Here is a 23676-nt window from a genome sequence, read left to right on the forward strand (position 1 = left end):
ATGGACATGAATTATTACAAATGTCATTGTGGCTATATTAGTTAAGAAGGGTAGTCCAATGTTAATTGCTTCTGGGCTTGTTAACATCTTTCTGATGTAAAACTAAATAGCTGTTCAACTAAGTCAGTCACGTAGAAGTACTTTTTTTTTTTTTTAACATTTTTTGTTTATCTTTTGCAAATCAAGAATAGTATCTTTTACTACTGAGGCATTGTTTGATTCGAAAGCCATGGCAGAGAATTCTTGGTTATAGTTTGATTTGAATTGATCAGATTGTAATCTTAGCTTCAAAGCTGCATACTGTTGATTGAACCACAGTGTTGTGGGGAGATTGCCCTTACGACTTAGTTGGAATGGCTCTGTGACACTTCTGTGTTTGCATATGTGGAAATATGGAGGTTAATGGGAAAAATTTTTGGAGGTTCCTTCCAACACTAAAAATGCAGTCTGTAGTTCTGACTTAGGAATAGCTGTATGGCTCCTCTTTTTGGTGAGGTTTTGTCTTTGATACATTTCTGAGTGTGAATAGAATTTTTAAATGTTATAGTAGTTCATGGTGAGTAGGTTGGGGTTTGGTTTAAACCCTGTAATCTTGCTTAGTACTTCTGTCACATACTGCTGGACTCCCATCACTGGCCCTTATTTTAGTATTCACTGTCTCTACTCTGGAAGTGCTCTGTTCTGGAGCTTTTCTTGTCCAGTATGGTAGCCATGAGCGGCATGTGGTTATTGCACACTTGAAATGTGGCAAATCCAAATTGAGAAGTGCTGTGAGTGTAAAATACACATAGGATTTTGAAGGCTTAATATGAAAAGAATGTAAAATATGTTATTAACTTTTCACACTGACCGTGTTGAAAATGCAAATACTGGATTCACTAAAATATATTATTAAAATTGATTTCAGCTGTTTCTCTGTACTTTTTTTATTGTGGATACTGGCAACTTAAAATTACATATATAGCCCACATTTATGTCTTGTATTATTTTTGGACAATACTGTTCTAAAATGTCAGTCATGTTTTTTGTATTTTTTTTTAATTTTTGACGTTTAGAGAAGACACCTCTATATAAACTTCATGCTTTTTTTCTTTAAACAATGTAGTGGTACCTCTTCATAATATTTGAATATGCAAGATGACGTATTTGCTTTACTATTTCCTTTACTATTTCCTGTATACTTACAAAAAGTTTAAGTCATGAGTCAGTGGTTAATTAGCTAATTTCCACTTAGTACTTAGTTTCATAATATTGTGGAGTTGGAGCAGAATTTTAAAAGGTAGATGTTGCAGTGTATTTGATAGGAGGCCAGAAGTCATTTCGATGAGTAGAGTGAGGATGTTAACTTCATTTTCATGGAGAGATAGGTTACTGTTTTTCAGATCTGTACTTTTTCCTAGTACCAGTGGTTTGTGTTGACATATCAATACCCTTTTGGGTTTCTCCATTTAAGAAACAGCACATACTTATGAAAGCACTAGCTGGTGGTATAAAGCATAATTTCTGTATTGGAAGCTAATTGTTTTACTGGTGGATGAAGTGTTTATCACTAAAACTGAAAAACGCATGTCGTTCTTCATTGGGAATTTAAAGGTAATGTAGTTGTGCCCTCAGTAATAGGCCTGCTTTTTCTTAAAGAACAATTGGGAGTAAATTATTTTATGTGGTTTTTGTTCATGCTTGTGATATTTAACTCCTTTAGAGATGTAGAATGCATATTCAAAGTGGTTTAAGATAAATTTTAATTCATTAACAGCATCTAACTTGCCAATTCTAGGGAACAGCTGCCACCAACAATATATCAGCAACACCTACATTTCTGTTTTTTCGAAACAAAGTGAGAATTGATCAATATCAAGGAGCAGATGCTGTTGGATTAGAAGAAAAAATCAAGCAGCACTTAGAAAATGACCCTGGAAGCAATGAGGACACAGATATTCCAAAAGGCTATGTAGGTAGACTTAAAAGTGAAATCATGATATATCTTTTCTCATTATTTGGTTAAAATGAAATTGACTGTTATATTTTACTAGTTAAGAATACTTGCAAATAAGATTTTTAAAAGTAATTTTATTAGCTGACTATTGGGTTTTTGCTTCTGTTGTATTATAATCTTAAGCCCTCATCAAAAACAGTTTTTCCTAAATAATTCTTTTTGCCACTTGTTTTTTCTTTTAAACCTGCTTTCTGCAGTGTGTTAATAGCCAGTTTTAAACATTTAATCGTTTTTAATGTATATATATGTGTGTGTTCAGTTTTCATTTTATTGCATATAATATATATGCTTTATTTATATGTAATTTTTAAATTATGCACATATATTTTTTCCCCAGAAATGTGAAGAAATGTGCATTGGAAAAATTTTTCAGGTTTTGACAATTGTGTCAAATGACATGTAAATTTTAATGTGTGACGTTTATATGCTGGACTCCCTTTCTTGCCACTTCCTATAGTTTTCTCTCTCTCTTTTCTTAATGTAACCCCTCTTTTATGGCACGTCTCTTTTTCTAAAAAAAATCTTATTTTGTTTTAGAGTCATGTGACTTTGGTATTGGATATGTTTTTCTGAGTTTTAAGAGTAAGTTATTATTCAGATAATAACTTGAAGACTTAGGAACTTATCTTTATCATTTGAGAGCTATTCAGAAAGGACCAAAATTCAGAAGTAGCACTTCATGGTAACTGACATTTATGCATATTGGTTAATCCTGCATACCAAAATATGTATTTGTATATATCTTTCCTAATTTTTCTTGTTACAAAGTTAATGATAATTGCAGATCAAAAATGAACTTTAAAAAAAAATTGTTACCTCAAGTTAAAGTTAATATATGAAAGAATGTGTATTAAGTGCAGTAAAGCAGATTGATGTCATGGGCTACACATCCTTTCTGTAAAGTCCCTTAAATTCGTGCTGAAAAAGGAGACTCTCTAGTCAGATAAACATGAGAGATTCTTTTTGTGTGTGGGGGGGTTGAGTGTTGTGTCTTCAAAAAGTGTCTTTAACATGTGGCACTAGAATTAATTAAGTTAGGGAAGCACAATTAATATCTATTTAAAACAGAACTTTTATGTAATAATTTGAAATTGTAATATCCAGTTAGAAAGTGTGAACATGTCATATAAGTCAGGGTTGTGACACCTTTTGGAAAATTTTGGAAATTATTTGACTTGTAAACTGTTGTGTTTACATCTCTGTGTTTTTTTTCCTTTATTTACTAAGGGTTTTTGCATGAAAAGGTCTTATGAGTGCAGCAGTCCTGTTGCTTAGCTAGAGGGATACTTCTTTACACATCAGCTAAGTGTGATTATCAGTGTTTTGGCCTCAAGTAGGAAATAAGCAGGAAAAAATGAAGTTTTAAGAAATTAAAAAAATTTAGTTTTCATGCAAATGTTGAGTACAGTGTGAAAGGGTATTGAAAACATTTTCATTTTTTCCATCAGGTGTCAATCAAGACATTAAAAGTTTTGAACTATATGTCTACAAGGTTATTACATATTTAAGATTGGTAATGTGTTTCTAAGAATGTCATCATTCTCGCAACAAATAGAAAACGGGAGTAAGTCAGTGAATGAAAGCTGTATCTTAAGTAGATTTAAGTATTAGCATTGTAAAAATGTATTGACAATTTTAAAATAAAATTTTAGTTTTAAAGACTTCAGTTATGTTTTAACATTAAGAGGCTATACAGTTACTGATTTTATACATCCTAGTTTTGGAGCTGCTAATTTGATTGAAGCCAGAGTAAGAGAGATATGCATATCTCTTTTAGAGGGGTTTGAAATATTGCAATAAATGTAGGTGTGATACTCAAAACGATAAGAGTCATAATAGTTCTTATTCAGAAGTTAGACAGTGGTTTTGTGAATATAATGATTTTTAGTTCTTAAAGCACTGATTGAAGCATTGGGAAAGTTTAAAACATTCTCTTTTCTCTCCCATATTAGCTGAGAGTACCTAGTATGGCTTTAAGTGGCAATGACAGGACCATCAATAGCAAGTCTGGCTCTCCTCCAGAAGTTTGAGTTCTGGGCAGTCTGGAATTGAACTTGGATTTGCATATGTTCTGAATCTTGAGGCTTATATGTATATTTTAGTATTCTGACCTCTGAACTGTAGATTTTGGTCTACAAATGTTGTCATCATTCATCAAAATGAAATGAAACCTTAAGTGACCCTAATTTGTATAGTAAGATCTTTCATTAAACCAAACTAGAAGCCTGGAAAGGTTTTTTTAATTTCCTGTGTGTCTTGTGTTAGATTTTCCCCCTCTAAAAAAGAAAGGTGAAGTTTATTAAAACACAGTTGACAGAGTAGTAGTACAGCAAACACATATGCCATTCACCTGTGTTCATCAGTTGGAATATTTTACAGTTTTCGCTTTCTTGATATGTATTTATCCACTTTTACCTTCTACAGAGTCATTTAAAAGTCAACTATAGACATCATGATGGCTTGTCTCTAAATATTTTATTAGCCTGTAGCTTCTAAGAGCAAGAACATTCATTTACATAACCGTGATACCATTATCACACCTAAGAAATTTAACAGTGGTACGATATCTCTAATACTAAAGCCTACATTCACATTTTCTTAATTATCTCCAGAATATTCTTTTTTTTTTTTTTTTAAGATTTTATGTATTTGAGAGAGAGCACAAGTGGAGGGAGGCGCAGAGGGAGAGGGAGAAGCAGACTCTTGACTAAGCAGGGAGCCTGATGTGGGGCTCAGTCCTAGGACTTCGGGATCATGACCTGAGCCAAAGACACTTAACCGACTGAGCCACCCAGGCACCCCTTGAGAATATTCTTTATAGCTTTTTTCCCCCATCTGGGATCAAGTCAAGGATCATGCATTACATTTAAGCTGTTTAGTGTTCTGGAAACTTCTTTTTTTTTTTTCCATTCATGACTGCCTCTTTTTGGAAGTTTAAACTGGCACCAGTCTAATATAGTAGCCACTAGGTACATGTGGCAATTATGCATTTGTTACATGGCTAGTGCAATGGAGGAACTGAATTTTAAATTTTATCTACTTTTAATTAATTTAATTTTAAATTGCCACATGTGGCTAATGGCTATCTTATTGTACAGCTCAGGTTGAGACCATCTGTCTTATAGACTGTCCCACAATCTGGATTTGTCTGGTTGTTTTCTCATTATTCTTTCCTCATTATTGGCAAATTGATTACATAGGTAGTGATAACTTATTTCCAATTGCATATTTCTAGAATATGTCATTTTGTAGTTAGGTCAGATATAATGCCAGTTTGTCCCCAGACAGTGTTGTATAACAAGGCACATTTAATGCAACTGTTCGTGATACTTGTTTTGTGTGCCCCACAATAAATAAATATTAAAATAACTTTAAGTAAGTCACCTAATTAATTTATTTTTCATCATTAAGATATTACAAGTATGACTGCAAGTTGTCTTCATGCCTGGGTCTTAATACTAGTTATAATATTGAAGAGGCATTTTTGTAGGGTGGAAGACATAAGTGTTTAGAAGGTTTTGTCAAAACTACCCTTTCAAGGCAAATGTTCTTAAAATTTAGAGTAATTCTGTAATAGTAGAACTTTGCTTTATAGAGCTACTACACCTCTCTACCTCCCAACCCCCCCTGCTGTTTTTAAATTGGCTACAGATATTACCCTGAGTAATATCTAGTGCAGTATAACATTTAATATAATTCAAAATAACGTTTTGGCTTTGAAAGCATTAGGCCACTCCATGAATAATTAAGGGTCTATTCTAATGGATTATTATCATATTGATGATAATGATTTGACATGTAATTATTTGATATTAAAGAAGTTTTCTTTAGAATGATATACACTCTTTCAGAATGATATGCACATGTATTAGTATCCTCTGTATAATCCCAGGACCCTGGGATCATGACCTGAGCTGAAGGCAGACGCTTAACCGAGTGAGACACCCAGGCACCCCCAGACTTATGTTTTAGAAGAATAACTTTGTGACAGGTGAATATACAACTGATAGTCTGTAGTACTTGGTAAACTTTAAAATAGTCCTTATTTAGTAGATGAAATGGATACTTTTCTAGAAAAAGAGTTTATCAAAATCAACTCCCATTATAAGCAGAACTCCAGAATAGACCGATCACCATAAAGGAAATAGAGCAAATAGTTAGAGACGTCTACCATAAGGGTTAAGATGACTTCATAGGCAAGTTCTACCAAATCTTTGAAGATCAGATAGTCTAGTGTTACTCCAACTGCTTAACACCGTATACAAAGATGGAAAACTTCGGAGGTTTTTTTTTTTGAAGTAAATATGACATTGAACCCAGAATCCGACAAAATTTGCACCAAAAAGAAAAGCTATCAACCAGTTCCAATTAGGAACAATTGTAAAGCTCTTAATATATTAGTTAACAAAATCCAGCGATGTAGAGGAGAAAGATTATGATCTCCTAATATGCAGAAAAGGCATTTAACAGAATTCAATACCTATTTATTCCTAAAATAAAATAAAAATAAAATCTTAATGGGGGAGCACCAGAGGCACTCTCACTAAAGTCAGAAACAACATAGGGGTGACCACTGTCACAACTCTGGCATTGTGTTGGACTATTAACACATACATAGGAGCCAGGAAAATGTTAAATGACCACCAGGGGAAGCAGTCAGCAAAATCTAGAATATTAGAAATCTATGGGTGCTAAATGACCATAGATTAAAGAAGATTTGAGAGACATTAACCAACTACAGCGTACGTTTTTTGGATTCTTATTCTAACAGTTCAACTGTAAAACATTTATGAGACAACTGAAGAAATTAGAACATGGATATTTGCTAATAATAAAGTATTACTCATTCTTTTAGTTGTAATAATATTGTAGACTTTTTTTAAAGATTTTATTTGTCAGAGAGAGAGAGCGCAGCACAAGCAGGGGGAGTGGCAGGCAGAGACAGAGGGAGAAGCAGGCTCCTCGCCGAGCAAGGAGCCCAATGTGGGGCTCCATCCCAGGACCCTGGGATCATGACCTGAGCTGAAGGCAGACCCTTAACCAACTGAGCCACCCAGGCGTCCCAGAGGATTTTTTTTTTAGAGTCCTTATCTCTTAGAAATGTTCATGAACACACTGAAATGTTTATGAGTGAAATGAAGAAATGCCTAAGATTTATTTGAAAATGGGAGGGGTGGGGACTGCTTGCAGGGTAAAGATGAAGCAGGAGTAGCCATGAATTGATTATTGTAGCTGGGAGGTGAGGACGTGAGGTTCACTGTATTATTTATTTATATATGCTTGAAATTTTCCATAATAACAAATGTTTTAATCCTTATTTGTTATTCATCTTAAATGTAAACTCTGTGGATATGGGTTTAAAGAGTACATGACCACTAGAAGAGGGAGGTAGGCTTTCTTTGGATCTTATGGATATTTTAATTTGCATATTTTTCACTGCAAAACATTGGTAATAAAAAATACAAGTCAGCATTTTATAATCTTTGTGTTAAAGACTTGGTTTTTGATACTTTATCAAGTGGGCTAAGGCTAGATTGGCTTTAATAGTGGTAGATCTCAGTCAGAATTTCAGATGATAGGATTATTGTGAAAGTTTTAGTAACTGTTTTAAAAGAGAACTGTTTTCTTTAAAATTGCCTAATCTAGAGAGAATCATGTATTTACATTCAGATTGTTACACCAAATCCAAATGCTTTGCCTAAAGTCTTGATTTAATGTTTTTCAGATGGATTTAATGCCTTTTATTAACAAAGCTGGCTGTGAATGTCTTAATGAAAGTGATGAGCATGGATTTGACAACTGTTTACGAAAAGATATGACCTTCTTGGAATCTGATTGTGATGAACAGGTAATTGATACTTAAGTTAAAGCTTCTAGGGATCATCAATATTTATGCCCGCTCTGGATTCTTGATCATGTTTCTGTCTCATGGTTTTATGTTTCTCCTTCCCAGATGACCACTTCCTTTCCTTTTTGTAAGTTTCAGTTTCTTTGGTGGTGCAGACCCACCTCCTTTCTCTGTTCTACGCAAACTGCCAGGTGCATTATACAGAATTTCAGAATTTTGGATTGGCTCCTCTACTGAGTTGAGCCTTCACCGCTCTTAAGTTCTTATATTCATTCTTGACTTCCATACTTTTTACTCACCCAACTGAGTTTGTACCTGAGAAATAGAGACTAATAGATGGGTAGTCCTGTGTGTGTGTTCCTCACTCCCAGATGTAAACCTGTCTTGTACTTCCCTATACTTCCCTACGTTGTTGTCATAGAGGAAGTAGTGTAGTACTGTCTTGATCAAGCCATCGTTATCTTCATCTTGACTCTTAACTTTCCTTAATTTACTTTCTAATCCACTGTCTCTGCTTTGTCCCCATTCTAGTTCATCTTCCACATATTCACAAAAGTTATTCTTCTAAAACATAAGTCTGGGGGCGCCTGGGTGTCTCACTTGGTTAAGCATCTGCCTTCAGCTCAGGTCATGATCCCAGGGTCCTGGGATCCAGCCCCGCATCAGGCTCCCTGCACACTGGGGAGTCTGCTGCTCCTTTCCCTTTGTCCCTCCCCTCCACTTGTGTGAGCTTGCTCTCTCTCTCTCTCAAATAAATAAAATCTTTAAAAAAAGAACACAAATCTGATCATGCTTGTTTTTCTTAAAGGAGTTAAATGATTATTCTTCACAGACTTCAGGAAGAGGGTATCATATTCTTGCTGACTTGATCTGTTTCTAGCTTTCCATTCTCTTCACCTGTGGTTCAAGTTTCGATAAACATGTCATGCTTGTTATTTTTTGACACATTATTACAGGTCAATTATAAAAAGTAATTATATAACCAAAGGAAATAGTCTGGGTATTTTCTTAGGCAAATAGACCACAGTGATCCTGAAATCATAAATCCAAATTCCATCTTTGCTCCAACCATAGCTACTTTATCGAACGAACAGCTTTAAGAATATTGTCCACAGTTGTGTTCCTTGTAAATGGTGCCCTGAATATAATGTGATGATGCATATCCGCGGAACTGACCACAGCCTCCCTGAAATCTTCCTGCCAGGGAAGTCTTCCTTCTAGGGGAGAAGCATAGATATGTACATCAGACACGATTTCAGCTGGAAAGAAGATTGAGCAAATGACTCACGGTTTCTGAGAGAGAGGCATCCTGACAGTATTTCATATCCTGGTCCCTGATGTGGCCTTCTAAATTCAGTTAAGTCAATTAAGTTTAGGATGGAGGTTTGGAGGTTACTGTAGAGCTATTAAAAGTCTTATTCTCCTGAGTTTTGGACCAAATAGAGTGCATTTGAGGGGTAGTTTCTTCACATAAACTGTGCATTGTCTCCAAATTGTCAAATGATGTGGGTAGATGCTTGACAAACCATTCTATAAAATGTTAAGCTTATATGCTAAAATACATAGTTTGAATTTTAATTTGGATTTTGTTTTGACTTTTTGGAAGGCAAATTGCTTATCAGTTTACAGGTCACAAGACATTAGGTTCATATGCATCCCCCCCCCCCCCCCATGGCCAATGATGGATTTGAGCTCAGTCTCTAGATAAAGTGTTGCATGCTGTACTGACTAAGCCATCGGGGTGCCCCCCTTATGCCTATTTTTAATTTAATTTATTCCACTAAATTTTGTCATTCCCTTACGTGAATAATAGATGATTGTATTTTTCAACTGTCGGTCTAATCAAGTTACTTTCAACTTACTGATTTTTTATACTACATTGGTTTTTTTGAATTAAATATTTTCTGCCTTTGAATTAATAATTTTAAGTCTGCATAGCTGTTGTGTGTATTCAAGGTTTTCAAGAGCCCTTTTAGAATGAAACCTTTTTATTTTCTTCACAGCTGCTTATTACTGTGGCATTTAATCAACCTGTTAAGCTTTATTCAATGAAATTTCAAGGGCCAGATAATGGTGAGTAATGGACAGCTTTTCTTTAACTTTCTGCTCTGTGGATCTGTTAGCACATACATAAAACTTTTTATTAAATAATAGAGGTAGATATTCCTTGTTTTGGAAAGAGGGAAATTGTTTTTGGAACAAAGCAAGGAGATAAATGAACGTGCAAATAATGTGATATTATTAGGAACTAAAAGGAACAGAAAAGGAAAATGTTATCTTATTTCTGAAAGTTTAATCTCTTAACCTAAAAACAAAGAAATTCTTTCTCCCAACTATTATTCTAAAACTCCAGGTTTGAAGTAGCCATTTTTCAGGATCAGAACCTGGAGAGAGATATTTCACTCTCCTCCTGTTATAGATGATAAATAAGGTTCTAGATCTTCCTACTTATGCACTATTAGTAGTTACCTCTTCTTTATATATATTATGATGCTGTAAACAGGATTGTACAGACTTGGTATTTCTCTTTCTATTAAATAAAGAATTTTCCCTACTCATCTCCCTCCTTTTTTTCCTATCCCTATTGATTTTTTTTTTTTTCTAGTTGTGTGTTGGCAGGTAGTGGGGACTAGGATTTTTCTTGTTTTCTTTATAATTTATTGGGAGAAACGGCAAGTGGCCTGTTTATCAGTTAGCATTCCCTTCTCATTTGTTATTTTAGATTTTTATGTATTAATATGTTTCATTAATAAAATTGTATCTTTATTCTGAAAATACAAAATATTTTTAAGGATTCCTTATAACTAAGGATTCCTTAATTAGACACCAAATACAGGTTTTGGATTATGCCCTGAAGTTAAAGGGACTAAGGCATTCTCTAAATGTGATCTAACCACTTAGCACTCTTAATCCCTAAGATGAAATTTGGCAATTTGTATAATTTTTTTTTAGGTTTTATTTATTTATTTAAAAGACAGTGAGCCAGAGAGAGAGCACAAGCTGGAAGAGGGGGCAGAGGGAAAGGGAGAAGCAGGCTCCCCGCTGAGTAGAGAGCCTCATGCGAGGCTTAATCCCAGGACCCTGGGATCATAACCTGAGCCAAAGGCAGATGCTTAACCGACTGAGCCACCCAGGCATCCTGGCATTTTGTATAATTAATCCCTTTTAACTAAATGTTGTCACTGGTAATGCTTTTCTCCTAAATAACAAATGTACCAGTTGTTGGCAGCTGCAAGACCCAGCTCAAATGTTAACCTACATACGTTGTCAGACTGTATTGCCACCTTCCCTGTACCTCCTCACTAGTAGTATTACATTTATCATAGTATGGCTTTATACTTGAGCGCAAGAAGTCTGTATATATGTATGTGTTTGCATATGTACATATGCGTTTCAGTCTAGTATTCCTAGAACTTAGTATACTGCTAGCAGGCATTAAAAAAAATGTCCATTAAAAAATGGCTATGAAAATACTCAATTTCTTAAAGTTCCTAAGATTTAGGTAGGTATGTGCATATATTTGGATGTGAGACTGGTTGGATAGTGTGCATGTAATAGTGAAGGGAGGAAAGTATTACAAGTTTGGTTTAATATTAATTTTATTCTACCATTTTATAGGTCAGGGTCCTAAATATGTGAAAATTTTTATCAATCTACCCCGATCTATGGATTTTGAAGAAGCTGAAAGAAGTGAACCAACTCAAGCTCTGGAACTAACAGAAGATGATATTAAAGAAGATGGCATTGTCCCACTTCGTTATGTTAAGTTTCAGAATGTTAACAGTGTAACTGTAAGTAGTATTTCAACTATATTTAATGAGTTTGTGGGTAGCAGTTCATGCTGTTACCTTCAGTATCCTAGGTGATTCTAAATGATCCTTTAAAGTGGATTTTTGTCCACCTGATTTAGAATGAGTAAAAATGTATAATGAGCTAATTAAATTTTCTTCCTTTAAATTTATGTGCACTGAAAAGAAAGGACAGGTTGATTTTTTAAAATTTGTGAATTTGTCAGTTTACTTTATACATATTTGGCAGCTTCTGTTAAAGGTTTATTCTAGAATAATACTTCTAGGTAAACTGAAGATATTTGTACATTGTCCTTCATACCTAGTGATGTTACAATTGTAAAATCCAATTTACTTTTCTAGAATGTAGGGTTTTTAATAGTATTGTGGTCATGATCTCAGTAAAAATGACTTTTTAAGAAGATATTTTTTTTACATTATCTTAATTTACATTAAGAAGTCAGCTGCTTGTTAGCAGATATTAATTGCTTTTGTGAATTTTAATAAACCCAGCATATGCTTTCCAAATCACCCCTTCCTCCTATCCACCCCTCCCAACCCAGTCCTTCAGAGGAGAGAGTAGGAGGGTTAAAATAGAATAGTGGAATACCTAGAAAAAAAAAGTGGGAATGAGCACAGAGTCACTGAGAACAAGTCATGCCAAACTAATGTGTTTTCCTTGTTATTTATTGATTGATTAAAGATTTTATTTATTTTATTAGAGAGAGCGTGCAAGCGAGCGTGGGCAAGAGAGCGCAGGCAAGAGGGAGTGGCAGAGGGAGAGGGATAAGCAGGCTCCCGCTGAGCAGGGAGCTCCATTCAGGGCTGGATCCCAGAACCTTAGGATCATGATCTGAGCCCAAGGTAGCCGCTCAACTGACTGAGCCACCCAGGCACCCCGTGATTTCCTTGTTTTAATGAAATGATTCTGGTTTTTGTAAATTAGAGAATGCTATTATGTATTCCTTTCAGGTTTTTCACTGGAGTTTCACAGGATATACTTAGTAATAAGATGAAGGATTATAATTGAGATTTCAGTATTTGATATTCTATCCAAATGAAATGGATGAAAATGGTTATATTAAAGTAGAATACTAGTTATCAGATATTTTCCTGACTTATATTTGTACCATATCCTCAATTAATGCCAGTTGCTTTATTTAGTGATGGAAGCAAGGTATTTATTGGAAAAAGCCCTTTCAACCCAAACATCTTGACATAATCTCGTCTGTCATTGAGAATCACTGTACATAGTTATTTTTGTGATGGGCTCAAGTCTATATGTGCTGGGTCCTATCTCAATCAAACTTTTAGTCAGTGACTTAAGTCACAGAAAGCATGCGTATCAGTTTTTTGGTGATAAAATTGAAATCAAAATGACAGTTTTGATCATCAAGTCTAAGCAAAGTAAGTAGATGAATTTTAAAAGCTGTGAATATAAACTTGTGCTAATTTTCAAAGAGCATTACAAATAAATGGAGAGCTAGTTTAATAGTCTACCTATTAATAGGCTTGGAAGGTTTTTTTTGTTTTATTTTTAAAGATGTTATTTATTTGTCAGAGAGAGGGAGGGGGAGAGAAAGAGCACAGGCAGGGGGAGCAGCAGGCGGAGGGAGAAGCAGGCTCCCCGCTGAGCAAGGAGCCCGATGTGGGACTTGATCCCAGGACCCTGGGATCATGACCTGAGCTGAAGGCAGACACCTAACTGAATGAGCCACCCAGGTGTCCCCAGACTTGGAAGTTTTAATTGATAAGCTCAGTTTGAGATGAATCTGTGCTTAACTATAAAAACAGCAAAAATCGATTAATGCCATCAGAGAATGAAAGAAGTATGTTGTCTAAATCAAGAGAGGCAATATTCTTAAGTAGACAGCATCTAGCGTATTGTGTTTTGTTTTGTTTTTTAAAAAAAGCATATAAAAATCCAAAATATTGAAAAAGAATCTGTGAGTAAAGCTGCTGTCTACTAACATGCTGAGGGGAGTTTTTACATAGAAAGTATAAAGAGTCAAGCTTTTAAAAAATGCAGGCTATAGTATAGTATAGTTTTAGGAGCTGATTTCCAATACTGTTTTTTTCTTTTAATATTTTAGGAAATTGAATGAATGAATGAGTATCAGAAAGAAATAACTACGGAGACCTTCCTCAGTCAAAAAACAATTTTAATAAAATTTCAGCAGTGGCTTGCCCACTGTAATAATTTCATACTCTCTGAACATTCTCTGTAAAGAATTTAGTTGTGACCCCTCTGCACCCTCACACTGAATTATCCGGAACTTGTGTATGTGGGTGTCTTGCAGTGACATCCTGGGGAGGGTGAGGATAACAGAGCAAACAGTGGAATTAATAGTCTTATAGGAGCACTAGTCTAAAAGTAGTTTGGGTTAATCCTTAGAAAGAATGGAAGGTATTTTTATTAATTTTTATTAAAAATCTAACAAAATCAATTGAGTTAAATAAGCATGTTTATGAAAAAAGGATACAGTTACTAATGTAAAAATTCTTTTTTCTTTTTGGCCGGGGGTGTAGATATTTGTTCAGTCCAATCAAGGTGAAGAAGAAACAACGAGAATTTCGTATTTTACTTTTATTGGTACTCCAGTCCAGGCAACAAATATGAATGACTTCAAACGAGTAAGTTTGTTTTAAATGGTGTTTAGGGGAAGTAAAAATATAATTTTAAAGAAATTTCATAAAGATCAAAATCATACCACATCATGAAGTTTTAGTTTAAACTAGGACAGGGGTTCTCCTAATCACATTTTTAGATAATCCAACTAAAAGATAATTTCTAATAAAAATAAATCCTGATACAGTGTGTATTAATAAATGGTATCCAAATATGTTTCCAAATAATGGTATCCAAATAATGGTGTCCATTAATAATGATATCCAAATTGTATCCAAATAAGTGAGCATAGCATAAAATGTACAGAATTGTTGAATCACTATGTTGTACACCTGAAACTAATATAACATTGTATGTCAACCATACTTCAGTTAAAAAAAAAAATCCTTACCTCTAACGAAGTAAAAGTTAAAAGGAAAGTAATTTAAACTAACTAAATGTTTGGTTATAGAAAGTGGTTAGGAATAATGTCAAAATAGGAGTAAGTTAAAATCATTAGTGAATTTACTGGGCGTTATACACAACTAATAAATCATCGAACTTTACATCAAAAACCAGGGATGTACTGTATGGTGACTAACATAATATAATAAAAAATATTATTATAAAAAAATTTTGCTGATATTAAGATTTTGATTATTATTGTTTCTGAAGAAAACATTTAAAATCACTTGAATAATTTTAATCAAAAAGAATGGACTACACTACAGATGAGATTACTACACTGAGATGCCTTTAAACCATTTCTGTGTACTTAAACACCACTTTACACAAGCAAAGAAATTATCAGTGAGCAGGCAGATTACATATATATGTATATGTACGTGTTTGTTTTGTTTTGTGGACATAGTCCTAAGGTTTGCAGAGGATTTATGAAATAAATGAGACCCCTAGGAATGAGAACATTTTGTCCATTCATGGAACAACTGTTACTTGGTCACAATTCCTTAGGGAGACAAAGTATTAAAACCACAGATCATGGAAGTGCTACTAGGAGCTTTCTCAGTACAGAACCCAGTTGCTGTACACAGATTAAATGTGCAGCAGCATGGGAAAGGTAGGTGTGGCCATGTTTCTATGGCTGCCTTTGACAGTCTAGAACTGGAAGTGATTATAAAGAGGTGATTATATGGGAGGAAGTTTCCCTAGGGCTGCCAGTGCCTGGAGGAAGAGGCACACAGCTGAACAGTTCAGACCCCTGTTTGGTGGGGAAGTGAAGCCATGGAACATCCTGAAAACTCTTTTTCTTTTTGATGGTATCTACAGATCTCATTTTAATTCAATTACAGAAAAATTTGTAAAATTGCATAACAGTGGATAAGCTTATAAAATTGTATGCTGGCTTTTAAAAAACTGATAACCTTGACCGTAGATATTTTAACTGGTCATTTTTCAACTACTATATCTTCCTGTCTCATAACTAACTTTTGGGAACTGTAGGGCAATTATGTACTTAGATCTGTCATGTCAAATGTTTGCCATATGTATAATGACAGATCAGAAGGTCAGAAGAAGCAGAGATTAAACATCTACATTTTTATGATATGAGATATGCTGTACTGGGAAAATGTGTGAGCACCAAAGACATTTTGGCTGCCTGCTTTGTTATGTTGTTTGTTTGAATTAAATGTCATTGGATTTGGCTTTAACTGCCTTGCATAGTTTTTTAGCTTATACCATTAATTCAACTCAAGTTCCCTGCTTCTCACCTCTGCTCATGCTGTTTGATTTCCATTTTTCTCTTTAAGTAACCACTGCTCCATCTTGACCATCTTTTTACCAGCCTGCCATTCAGTCAGTTTTTCTAATGTGTGTTAATAATCATCCATCTAAGAATCTGTCTCCACCTCTTTGGTTTTAACATCCTCCTCTCCTATGCCTTCTGGCCTAGCTCCTCTTTCTCTCTCTTGGCTCACCAAACTACTTTTTCTGGACTGGCTTTAGGATAGCAAAGATGTTAGACTTTTCTTGCTTGGGAGTATTTGTGTTTGTTTTGTAATTTGGCTATGTTTTCATTTAACTAAATACTTTTTTAATCTTAACATTATGTAGAGCAATCATTCTCAAACTTTTTGGTCTCAGAACCCTTTTACACTATTAAATATTATTGAGGACCAAAAAGAGCTTTTGTTAATGTAGGCTATCTTTATCTAATATTTACCCTTTAAGAAGTTGAAACTGAAAAATTTAAAAATTATTTATAAATAATAAATTCATTATATGTTAACACAAATATTTTTAAGTTAAATTACATATTTTCCAAAATAAAAACCAATTAGCAAGATGAGCATTGTTTTATGCTTTACAAATTGTTTTACTGTCTAGCCGTTCATTCTCATGCCTGTTTCTACATTCAATCAGGTTTGCTATCACAGGTCATGTAGCCTCTGGAAAACTCCACCTGTGAGCCAGTGAGATTAAGAAGGCAAATAACGATTTAGCATTATTATGAACATAGTTTTGAATGTTCCCTGAAAGGGTCTCAGGGACCCCAGCCTAGACCACACTGAGAACTGTTTTGAGAATAATTTAATACTGTCATGGACTCCTTTCTTTGTGTTAGTCCCTTGCTTTTAATGTTTGATAAATTTTAATTGGTTGAATGATTTTCTTATATATGTTAATATTACATTGTATTTCCTTTTAATAGTTTCTGAACGAGACTTGTGTCATTCATTGAATTGTTCCTCAAAAGCAAGCTAATATTTCAGTGTTTTTTGCGTTCTGCTAAGTTAACAACATTGGTGTAGGAAAATTGCAATAAAAAATTATTTATTGTTTAACTGAAATTGGCCAGTTTAGATTTTGTATAGGTAGTCACTTATTAAAAATTATAAATGAGTTTGGTTTCTAGAAAAAGAAAGAATAAATACATGGTATGGTACTTGTTATCCCTGTAGTACTATGCGAGGTGTAATCATAATCCCTGTGTATAGCAAGTTTATCTTAAAGGATAACATACAAACATTTGGAAAGTTGATCAAAATTAATCAAAGCTTAGTTAAGTCTCTTCCTCTACAGAGTATTCTCATACTTTCCTAGCTCAGTGATACCTCCTTCTTCCCAAGAATGGCTGGGAGAGGACAAGAATGTTTTGTGGAGGAGGGAGGGTCTTGAACTAAACTTTGGGAGTAGAAATGGATAACAATGGAGGAAAAGATAGCAGGGGGTACTCCAGGTAGAATGGAGAATAGGAACTTGGGCATGCAAATGGGAAGGTGCAGGACTTTCTTTAGTCAGTCTGAATTTCAAAGGAATTACACATAGTCATTAGAATTTAAAATTTCAAAATAGATTTGGCATGTATTTTATCAGCACAAGGGAACATTTTGATACCTCTTTGTGTAATGAAGAAAGCTATAAAAAATGGTTTAAAGAATGACAAAATAGAATTGTTTTGCATTTTCAGTTCACATTTTTATATTGTGTGAGTTGTTTCTAGATAATTTTAGTTTTCAGAGTGTCATTGATCTTCTCCTTATGTCACTAAGATGACAGAAGCTAAGGTAATGCTAATGAATCTTGGATGTGGATAGAAATCTTAGACCTCCTTGCATGCTATTACAACTTGAAAGGTTATACGTTTAAGATTTGGTACACTAGAACACAGCTCCCACTTGTCTGTTTTTGGCTATTACAGGCATTGTGCACAGATTATAATATACAGTTAGGCTATTTGTTGTCGTAAATGGATTCTTTGTGTTGCAGCATGAAAAGCTTGCCATCTTAATCGGAAGTAGATATTTTCTTTGCTAAAATATGCTCTGTACATGGATTGCTTTATTTTAATATGAAAGTAATAACATATGAGTGTACAAAAATGAGCAGAATTGAAGGGGCTTCTGCTTCTTAGGAAGTGAGGTGCATGTGAAAAGCAGAGCAGATTTTCTATCACTGTAATAAAAATTTTTCTAAACTGGCCATTCACCGTATCAGCTATTTTTGTAACATTTCTGTCTGTTTATTTTTCAGCTTTTTTAATGCAACTCAAATGAACTAAAAACAGAAGATTTTTTAAAATGAAGTAATATAAAGATTGACCTTATCTCACTCTACTCCCCTCCTTGCTTCTCTGCTCATCTAGCACCTGTCTGCTCTCACCCTTCCCATGTTCTCGCCATTGTTGGTGCAAGATTTCTCCAGCTTCTATCATCTGGATCAGCCTTGTAACCTAGATTTTTTTCAACCGTCTCTTTCTTCAGATCTTATTCTAGCCATGTGTCTCAGCTGGCCTTTTGTTTTGGTTTGCTTTTTATTTTGGGCTTTCAACTAGGTGCTTTAATTTCATTTTCATACCATGTTGCTCCCCTGTCTTTTATTTTTTTTACCTTCTCATATTTCATTTTTGTACTACATTTTGAGAAATCATATTGCAATAAAATGTTGTTGGAAATGCTTTCAGACGTAACTAGTTGTTGGATGTTTTAATCCAATCAAAAGTTTAAACTTTATTTTTGGGGAACTATAGAATCATTTTAGAAATCAAATATGAACAGTTTCATCAACTTCTTTTATACTAGAACTAGTATAATACATTGATTAGGCTGTAGTTAAGAGACATGGATTTTCTTTTCTCAATGGAACTGCAGCCCCAAAGAGTTTTTGCTGATTAATTATGGGCACATCCTCTGCTTTGTCTACCCAAGTGAGCTCAAAGCTTTCAAAGACGGACTGAATGTTAGGCTGGTTTAAACTCTTAACATAGAAGATCAGTGGACTCTTTACTGAATAGATATTTTTGACACCTAATTTTGATGTACCTAGACTGTTGTTTGAGGTGTAATATAAGCACTTAAAAATGAATAAAATATCTTCTTTATGTTTGGGATGAGAAAATCCATATTGGAATGCTGAATTTCTTCTTTTTTACAGAGAATACACATTGGCAAGTTGAGAGTTATCAACCTGTGAAACAGTATGCAGATTTGTGTCTTCTGTATCACATCTGCTAAAATTTTAATTTTTAATATTAGTTGTTTTTGTTTTCTTTTGCTTAATCTAATAGCTCTGTGTTTTGCGTGTTCCCAAGTGATAATAATGATCAATAATGCTTCCAGTGTTTATCTGCTTAAATTCACTTGTGATACAAATATTGCCGCCTTCCCTTCTTTCTTAAGAAGGTCCCTCCTTGGCTTTTAAATGCTGAATTTTTTACTCTTATCCACATACTTTCATGAGACTATCTCTTTAGTATCTTTCTGGCTTTTTGGGCTTTCTAACATATGGTTTTTATAGATGGAAGAGGAGATCTTTTAGAGTAATAAAACTGGTTTTCCTCAAGGTTGGGAAAACGGCATGTCTGACATATGATTGGGAATTAAGTGGAAGGGTTTTTATAATCTTCTCTCATGAATGGCACTAACCCGGCCACGTTCTGTTCTAGACCAGACAGGTACTGAAGACCTTTAAGAGTTTTACTTGATTCAGACTACCATTTGGAACAGAATCAGTTAAAATATGAAAATTACATTTATAAATATACGTAGAAATCTTTTTTTTAAGGTTTTATTTATTTGACGGAGAGAGAGAGAGAGAGAGTGCCTGTGTGCACACACAGGCAGGGGGAGCAGCAGGCAGAGGGAGAGGGAGAAGCAGGCTCCCCACTGAGCAGGGAGCCCAATGCGGGACCTGATCCCAGAACCCTGGGATCATGACCTGAGCTGAAGGCAGATGCTCAACTGACAGCCACCCAGGAGCCCCATAGAAATCTTTTTGTATACAAATATATCTTCAATAGCTTGCAAGTAGATTTCTTTAGAGGCATTTCTGCTGTGAGAATATATTATCTAATGATAAACTTCAGGTTTTAAGTAAATTATTTGCTTAAATCATAATTGTAGAACCTTTCTACAGAGGATTTGTTTTCTAGCACTGTTAGTAGAAACCAAGTTTACTCTTACATTTTTATGCTGCCACATTTATAGCAACTAGGACATTTTTAAAGCCCTCTGATGGAGATTTTTCTAATCATTGACAGAAACAAGATTTATTCTAACGTACTTTTGTAGCAACCAGGGTTTTTTAAAAATAGAAATGAGGCAAAATTAGTCATTTTTAATCTCTTTTCATTGCATATCTACATATTGAGAGAAAAGTCTAGAAACCTGTCATCTTGGGCATTTAGACATAAGTTTAGCATACTCTTTTAATTCTAGAGTATTTTGTGATCGACATTTGATTTCTAATTGCCTAAAAATAGTTTGCCAAATATATTTCACTCATATAGCATCATCCTTTTATTAACTTCTCTAAACTGTCAACCTTGTTTTGAAAAATTGCATTACTTTTCCTTTAAACAGTGTGGGAAACCAAAAATAGCCTGCATGTGTTTTATTTTTAATTCCTTGAGGCTGGGAGGAAAGGGAAGGTCACAGTTTTGCTTCAACAGTGAAAATACGTTGCATGCCAAAAAAAAAAAAAAAAAAAAAACAGGGATAAAAATTAATACGAGGTTTTAAAGATGATTACCAGTTAGTAATATTATTTTGAAAATAACACATATTTCTAAATCAATAAGATGTACATGTAAAGTTATTTTTGTTTTCTAGGTAGTTGGCAAAAAAGGAGAAAGCCACTAAGGTACAAAAGACACTGGAAGACCATATTGCAATCAGATCTACAGCTCCTGGATAATTGCTTGATTCTCGTCAGAGACTCTCAATATTCCATTCATTGCCATTACCAATAAATCATTGCTTTTGTTCGGATGGTATCACTAGTGTTTTTATTGTAATCTTGATACTTGCAATTGTAAATAAAAGTCACTACTTTTGCCAAGCTTAATTTTTGTCATTCTAAATAAGTATTTTCTCTTTTCATTTATCTGAAAATTGGCCCACTTCTGATTTTTGAAGAGATTTATGTGTCTGGTAGCATATTGATTGGAAGCCAGTTTTTCTCTTTAGGGGAGCAAGACTATTTTAGGGAATTCAGGAGTGCGTGTGTACTCGTGTATACACGCGGAGCAAGTGATTTTGATAAATGGACTTGGAACAGCTAAGTATGTTAGAATGAGTACTAACTCATGTTTATTAAACATTTGGGTATCTGAGCTATAGAAATTACTCAAATTATAACCTACCAGAAATAAACAAGTTTAATGAGATTTAACTGTTCTCACTTAAAACTGTTAATGGGACCACAGATTTTAATCCCTTCTGGATGACCTTTAAAAATTTGAATCAGCCGTTTTCTTTACTGTTGAAATCTGACCATGGGGGAGGAGACACTGCTGTGAATTCATGCAGCAACAGGACTTAATATTTTTAATCAAATATTTATTATCTTAGCTACCAAAAGATGCAGTGTTAATATACAGAGAACATGATTTAAGGTTAAAAATGAATTGGCCAAATTACATGTTTGAAAGATGTTTCACAAAAGGCTAGCAAAACAAAACATCTGTTCCTTACTACTATTTTTAATCTTAAAACTAATCTAGAAAGTATTGGTAAATTTAAGTTTTTAATTTCTCTATTTTTAAAATTAAAATTTAATTTTAATTTCTCTGAATATTAAAAATTCAGTGTTTGAAAAGAGTACATAGACTATTAATTTTGATTCAGTTAATACCTTTGAGGGCATTTTTGTCTAGGAATATGGTTGAGATAGCATTTTTGCCTTTGGGAGACCAATGTATTTATACACGTTTATGGAAAAAATTATGCAGAATTTTTTGTGTTAAAATAGTCACTTTCTCAAACACCCAGTGTCATTACATGGTGTTTAGTTCTTCTCTATGTAAGCACATTAACTGGTCTGTGATGATGTCTATATACTTATGTATTTCATAGTTACTTTTCTTGGGTCAAATGGAGGGGGAAGGGCAAGAAATAAAAATTCATAACATTCCTTAATATAGACCATGTCAGATTAATTACGTCTGAAATTAGGGGTGCAATTAATATCAAGCGTTTTGTTTTACACTTTTGTACACTTAACCTTTTTGGGTAATTGTTAAAGTGCCTCATCTTAAGTATTGCTGACCTCATTCTATTTATACTTGACAGTTTGAAAACCCAGTGAAAGTAATTTCGTACGTGTAAAGGATTGGGCATCAGATTTATATTGTTTATGTGACTTTTCTATAACTCAGCTGGTTGCATTATACAAACATTCCATGATTATTCAAATTGTAAATAGTGAAAAATGAATGTTTATAGGTAACTATAACATGTTTCACTATGGGAAATTTTAAAAATAAACATACGTAGTTGATATTACTTAAATCACCAAGCTGAAATGCTGTTTTCTCCTAAAGCAGTATGTGTGTGTGTGTGTGTGTATATATACACACACACATATATATACATATATATATATACACATGCTGAATTTTCCAGATGAAAAAAAAAGAGCATGAGAAAAATATAAGCCTAGTTATTTTAACCAAAACCATCCCTGAGATAATGTTTTCTAGAAAATTAATATTAGGTTTATTATTTGTCAGGCATAGCAGAAAAAAACAAAAACAGCCCACAAAACTTTTCCCTTTATTTGCTATGTTTTGTTATATTTCACATCAGGATGCATTATCTGATTTGAAACAATAAGGAAATAACCCATAGTAGAAACAAAAGTATCTGAGTACAGAGTCTTGCAGCATAAGGCTGAAGTCAAGAGTAACACATGCTCTTGTGCCCCTCGCAGACCTTTATGATCTATTTTGGCCAGATTATCCCCCAATCTCATCTTGGAGGTAGCTACATCATCCATTGGAGTTGCCATGTGAGCTGAAATCTGTTTGCCACTTGGAGATGTAAACTCTGTTTCTTGCAGCATTTGCAGGGCGGTGTGGATATGGCACATTTGGCCTGAGTATTTTATTTATGGCTATTAATTGACCTGAAAAAAAAGAAAAAAGAACCTACATCAGATACAGAGGGTGGGGGGCTTTTTACCTAAAATAGTTTAGATCTTCCCATGTTCCCCTTAATGTCTAAAGTAAATCTTCAATTCTGAAATAAAAAGAAAACATTGGAATTTGAGTGAGTTAGGCAACTTAAACCCTCTCCTTTGTAAACGTTAGAGGACAAAAGAACCTTAGGGCTTCCGTGTTGCTTGTATTAATATTCATACTTCAAATTGGTAGATTGGTTTTGTCTGTAGGATATATATGGAATTAGTGTTTTCTAACCTTAGATAATTTTTTTTTTTTTAAAGAAAAGCAACTTAGGATAAATCCATTCACTGATCACTGAAGGGAAACCTTGAAGGAACACTGCATTCATTTAGCTTAACACCATTATTAGAGGTATTCTGCATTTTTTAAAGTTTTCCAAACACATGTATGTTCTATAGCATACAGCATGTTTGTTAGGCAAATGAGTTTTAAAATAGGGAATCTCTTTATCACCCAATGAAGCCTATATTGCTTAATAGTGATGTCGTTTTAAACATTTTCACTTTGTTTTTA

At 34.1% G+C, this 23676-nt stretch overlaps 1 protein-coding gene across 3 annotated transcripts in view; it reads left to right on the top strand.

Annotated features, from left to right (window-relative positions):
* TXNL1 (thioredoxin like 1) overlaps window positions 1–21044 on the top strand; it is a 32119-nt gene extending 11075 nt beyond the window's left edge. Inside the window, exons 3-9 of one of the 3 annotated variants that reach the window (XM_045790164.2) lie at window positions 1778–1951; window positions 7722–7844; window positions 9848–9917; window positions 11463–11635; window positions 14162–14266; window positions 19134–19176; window positions 20810–21044. In XM_045790164.2, the coding sequence (XP_045646120.1) occupies window positions 1778–1951; window positions 7722–7844; window positions 9848–9917; window positions 11463–11635; window positions 14162–14266; window positions 19134–19172 (684 nt within the window). In that variant the 3' untranslated portion in view covers window positions 19173–19176; window positions 20810–21044. Of the gene's footprint in view, window positions 1–1777; window positions 1952–7721; window positions 7845–9847; window positions 9918–11462; window positions 11636–14161; window positions 14267–18233; window positions 19112–19133; window positions 19177–20809 lie in introns of those variants that run through there. The other 2 variants (XM_045790165.2, XM_087869782.1) reach the window with 2 other exon arrangements.
* Window positions 21045–23676: the final 2632 nt, after the last annotated feature.

The sequence above is a fragment of the Ursus americanus genome, chromosome 19 (genome assembly GCF_024610735.1).
Source record: "Ursus americanus isolate L20-20 chromosome 19, mUrsAme1.1.p, whole genome shotgun sequence".
Classification (NCBI taxonomy): domain Eukaryota; kingdom Metazoa; phylum Chordata; class Mammalia; order Carnivora; family Ursidae; genus Ursus; species Ursus americanus.